Source organism: Sinocyclocheilus rhinocerous, unplaced genomic scaffold (genome assembly GCF_001515625.1).
Source record: "Sinocyclocheilus rhinocerous isolate Xijiao unplaced genomic scaffold, SAMN03320098_v1.1 scaffold2428, whole genome shotgun sequence".
Classification (NCBI taxonomy): Eukaryota; Metazoa; Chordata; class Actinopteri; order Cypriniformes; family Cyprinidae; genus Sinocyclocheilus; species Sinocyclocheilus rhinocerous.
Window position 1 is genome coordinate 154,602 of NW_015643186.1, and position 3,469 is coordinate 158,070.

Genomic DNA, 3,469 nt, shown 5'->3' on the forward strand with positions numbered 1-3,469 from the left:
TCAAATGCAAATGTTTATTTTAAATTCGACTAATATAATTTTTTTTATTCACAATCTCCTCATCACAGGCAGCACAGCACTCAATTCAGCATGTGTTCGTGTTTGTGTGTGCTGTCTGTGTCACTCATAGCACGTGCCTATATCGTGCACTATATCGAACATTTTTAATATCGGTATCGAAGGTGTACCGTCGATAAATATCGATACCGTTTTATCGCCCAGGCCTACCATCATCATCACCATCATTATCACTATCACCACCATCATCATCATCACCATCATCATCATCACCACCACCATCATCAATCATTATCATCACTATCACCATCATCAACCTTATCATCACTATCACCACCATCATCATCATCACCATCATCATCAATCACAATCATCACCATCACATCACCATCACTATCATCAATCATCACCATCATCATCATCACTATCACCATCATCATCAATCACGATCATCACCATCACATCATCACTATCACCACCATCATCATCATTAGGGCTGGGTATCGAGTTCGATACTTTTTAGGCACCAACCGAATTGCCTCGATACCATCGAGTATAGAAAAACGTCTCGTCGTTCGGTACCAAATTTCGATACCTAAGGGGTTAATCTCATCAGCGTCAGTGAGCCAATAAGCCTGCAGCACTAGCCGGTGTGTTCGACTAGAGGCGCGGCGCAGATTGATCAGTGTTTGACATCCGCGAGAGCGATTCGAAAGCACACGGAGCAGTCTGCTCTTTATAGCTCTCGTGGTACTGTAATACATCCATCGGTCTGCGTCAAGTCGAACACACCTACTAGTTTACACCGGTTACACTCAGAGATGTGGCTTATCATCACTATCACCACCATCACCACGTTACCATCATCACCATCACTATCATCAATCATCACCATCATCATCATCACTATCACCATCATCAACCTTATCATCACTATCATCACCATCACTATCATCAATCATCACCATCATCATCATCACTATCACCATCATCAACCTTATCATCACTATCACCACCATCATCATCATCACTATCACCATCATCATCAATCACGATCATCACCATCACATCATCACTATCACCACCATCATCATCATTAGGGCTGGGTATCGAGTTCGATACTTTTTAGGCACCAACCGAATTGCCTCGATACCATCGAGTATAGAAAAACGTCTCGTCGTTCGGTACCAAATTTCGATACCTAAGGGGTTAATCTCATCAGCGTCAGTGAGCCAATAAGCCTGCAGCACTAGCCGGTGTGTTCGACTAGAGGCGCGGCGCAGATTGATCAGTGTTTGACATCCGCGAGAGCGATTCGAAAGCACACGGAGCAGTCTGCTCTTTATAGCTCTCGTGGTACTGTAATACATCCATCGGTCTGCGTCAAGTCGAACACACCTACTAGTTTACACCGGTTACACTCAGAGATGTGGCGCACACGTGAGGCTGTAGTTCCATCCCTAATCACCACATTACCATCACCACCACCATCATCATCAATCATCATCATCACTAGGATTGGGAATCAAAAATCAATTCCAATTCCAGAAACGGATACTTGTCAAATTAAAATTTCGATTCCTATGCACTTTTTTTTTTTTCTTCATCTGTGAGGACCGGACCTAGCGATCTGCCAGGACCTTGCTCGGTAATCTAAGCGCTCCAAAGTTTAGCTACACTTGCAATCAGAAGCCAAAAAAGCTAAGTAATATTTGTGATAAACTCAAAGTTTGGCTACATTTGCGATCAGAAGCCAAAAAAGCTAAGTATAATATCTGTGATAGCTAAACATGTTGCAAGAGAGGCGTCATCACCAACATGACAAAGCACTTTAATTTAATAGATCGTTAAAGATCGCGAACACGTAATTGTATATTCCTAAATTACAATGATTTGTGTTTCATTCCTCAACTTTTGATGTGTGCGATCAATGTTGTGATCACTTGTTGGTTCGTCCGTGCAGCGTACGATCACATCAGTGTGTTTTGAACAATTAAATCTGCGATCGCGCTATCATGAGAGAACCACAACTTCCATTGAGGAAAAAAAAAAAACTCCATTTATCTAGAATCATGCAGTTCTATTTTGCACACAAACAGCTCTTAAAGAGTCCAGTTTTTATGTAGCCTGTTGATTTTTGTTCATTGCATTCAGGTGCAACTAAATGATTTGCAAAAAAGAGGCACAGGACAAATTGATATCATTATTTAATCACATTTAATCACAATCGAAACTGGGAATCGAAAATAATCAGAATCGATAATTCAAACGATACCCAACCCTAATCATCACCATCACGGAGAATGAACGCTGTGTGTGTGTGTGTGTGTGTGTGTGTGTGTGTGTGTGTGAGTGTGTGTGTGAGAGAGAGAGAGAGAGTTACCAGGTGTTTGTTGGTCTTCTGCAGCTCCTGCTTGTGTTTCTGCTCCTGGTTTAGTTTTTCTTCTACCTGAGAGAGATTCTGCTCAACACGGGACAGAGCCTAAGAAACACACACACACACACACACAATTAACCCCCTGTGCTGTGCTGAAAATCCGTCACTTAATTAGTGTACGTTTGTGTGTGTACCTGTTTGTGTGTGTTGCATGTTCTCTCTGCCATCTCCTTCTCCACCTGCAGATGTTTCATCTCCTCGTTTCGCTCCTGATCGTGTTTCTTCCAGCCCTCGACCACTTTCACCAACGTCTGACACACACACACACACACACACACGCACGCACAGTTTTTATTCATCATGACAATATAGTGCTGTTGCACTGCCTTTAATAAATGTGGACTAACAACTGCATTCAAAACAGTTCCTTAAAAACAACAGCTGTAATAGCAGTGACCAGACAGGATCTTGCTGAAAAATCATAAACACACTTCAGAGTAAAACATCTGAATGAAATATGAGGCATGATTCACATGATTCACTTCATATATTACACTGTAGACTCTGAGCACTGTGTATCATAATCCTTATAAACCAGTATTACCAGTATTATGGCGCTATTGAGATGTTTTCACTTTGATTCTAATCTTTGACAATTATTTATTATTTATTTTAACTAAAAAATACAATAAAACTGAAACCTTGAAAGAAATGAAAACTCATTAATGTTTATAATAATATTTAATTAGTTAATCCAAAAATGAAGGACCCATGTGTCTGTGTGGAAGGATCGATGGACTGTGTCTCCGTTTGTGATTTCCACAGAAAGGACTCCATGTGTGCGATCTAAAACATCACATATAATACACACATAATATTTTCCTCATTTTATTCTCAGTATTGAGTGAAAGTGTCTCAGATGCAGGATATTTTCACTCGCTGTCAAACACTGATATTATCGCTGTTGTTGTCAATAATTTATTACACATGCTTCCTCCTTTACACCGAGTCTGTTATACTGTGTGTGTGTGTGTGTGTGTGTGTGTCTGTGCGAGTATGAGTGTGTGTGTGTGT

The 3,469-nt window shown here is 40.7% G+C and overlaps 1 protein-coding gene across 6 annotated transcripts in view; it reads right to left on the reverse strand.

The window, feature by feature from the left end:
• The window catches only part of cntrob (centrobin, centrosomal BRCA2 interacting protein), a 30,487-nt gene that overhangs the window by 15,076 nt on the left and 11,942 nt on the right, over positions 1 to 3,469 (reverse strand). For 5 of the 6 annotated variants that reach the window (XM_016574590.1, XM_016574591.1, XM_016574586.1 and 2 more), the window contains exons 8-9: positions 2,590 to 2,706; positions 2,402 to 2,500 (exon numbers count right to left, since the gene is read on the reverse strand). In XM_016574590.1, coding sequence (XP_016430076.1) covers positions 2,402 to 2,500; positions 2,590 to 2,706 — 216 coding nt within the window. The remainder of the gene's footprint in view (positions 1 to 2,401; positions 2,501 to 2,589; positions 2,707 to 3,469) is intronic. The other variant, XM_016574587.1, reaches the window with a different exon arrangement.